General features: G+C 45.3%; 1 protein-coding gene across 1 annotated transcript in view; it reads right to left on the reverse strand.

The window, feature by feature from the left end:
• Nucleotides 1-330: 330 nt before the first annotated feature.
• Nde1 (nudE neurodevelopment protein 1) overlaps nucleotides 331-901 on the reverse strand; it is a 47,654-nt gene continuing 47,083 nt past the window's right edge. Inside the window, exon 6 of the mRNA XM_023704698.1 lies at nucleotides 331-338. Coding sequence (XP_023560466.1) covers nucleotides 331-338 — 8 coding nt within the window. The remainder of the gene's footprint in view (nucleotides 339-901) is intronic.

The following is a 901-nucleotide window of genomic DNA, read 5'->3' on the forward strand; positions in this document are numbered from 1 at the left end:
ATCTAGAGTTCTGGAAGTGAAGTATATGCCATGGAAAAATGATGCATAGTTTCCTACCACACATCTGCCACAGGCCCACCAGCTTGGGTGGCCTGGTCTCCAGGGAGAGACAGGTTCTTCCCATGGACTCCTGAATGTACATGGGGCCTTGGTTTTCTTTCAACAAGAAAATAAATCCATTAGAGGTCAGATCTACATTTTCCAACTAGGTGACTGGTTTCAGGAATGTAGTCAGGCTAGAATTTAATCAGTTCTTTTATTTTATTTTTGGTCAGTCCTTTTAGTTTTTGGAAGATCTGGAACCCCGTATAGCATGTTTAAAAATGAAACTCAACCTTCTGGGGGAAGCAAGGAAGCGCTGAAAGCTCAAGGCTTACACATATGGCTTGGAACATTCTCACAGCACAACCTTGAGTCAGGGCTACAGAATCAAGCGGTTTATTTCTCCTTAGCTGTTTGCCCAAACAGGAGGATATCACCCAATTCTGCTTCTAGGGAAGGGGGTATATGAGAAGATCACTGAAATAATCCTACAATTCAAAACCAAATGGCAGTAGATGGGGACTCAGCGCTGACCTGCAGTAGCTCGGTGCTCCCCTTACCACAAGAACATCAACAGGTACTGACCCTTTGTCACCCAGAGGCACACCATTGCTGCTTGTCCTTCTGTCGCCGCCGCCATCTCTGTTTTTGCTCCCCCGTCCTGAGGCCGGGCCACTTGTCCGGTTTGGGGACTGATCATACACAAAGTTTCGGCAGGATGCAAGTTTGGACTCCAGCGCCTGGAGAGAAAAGTGCCTTTTTTTTTTTTTTTTTTTTTTTCTTAGTTAAGGAGAGAAAGTCCCCTCTCACCAGATCCCATATAGCAAAGACAACCTAAAACAGTGATTTTTCAAGTGGT

Source organism: Octodon degus, unplaced genomic scaffold, assembly GCF_000260255.1.
Source record: "Octodon degus isolate 3935 unplaced genomic scaffold, OctDeg1.0 scaffold00200, whole genome shotgun sequence".
NCBI lineage: Eukaryota > Metazoa > Chordata > Mammalia > Rodentia > Octodontidae > Octodon > Octodon degus.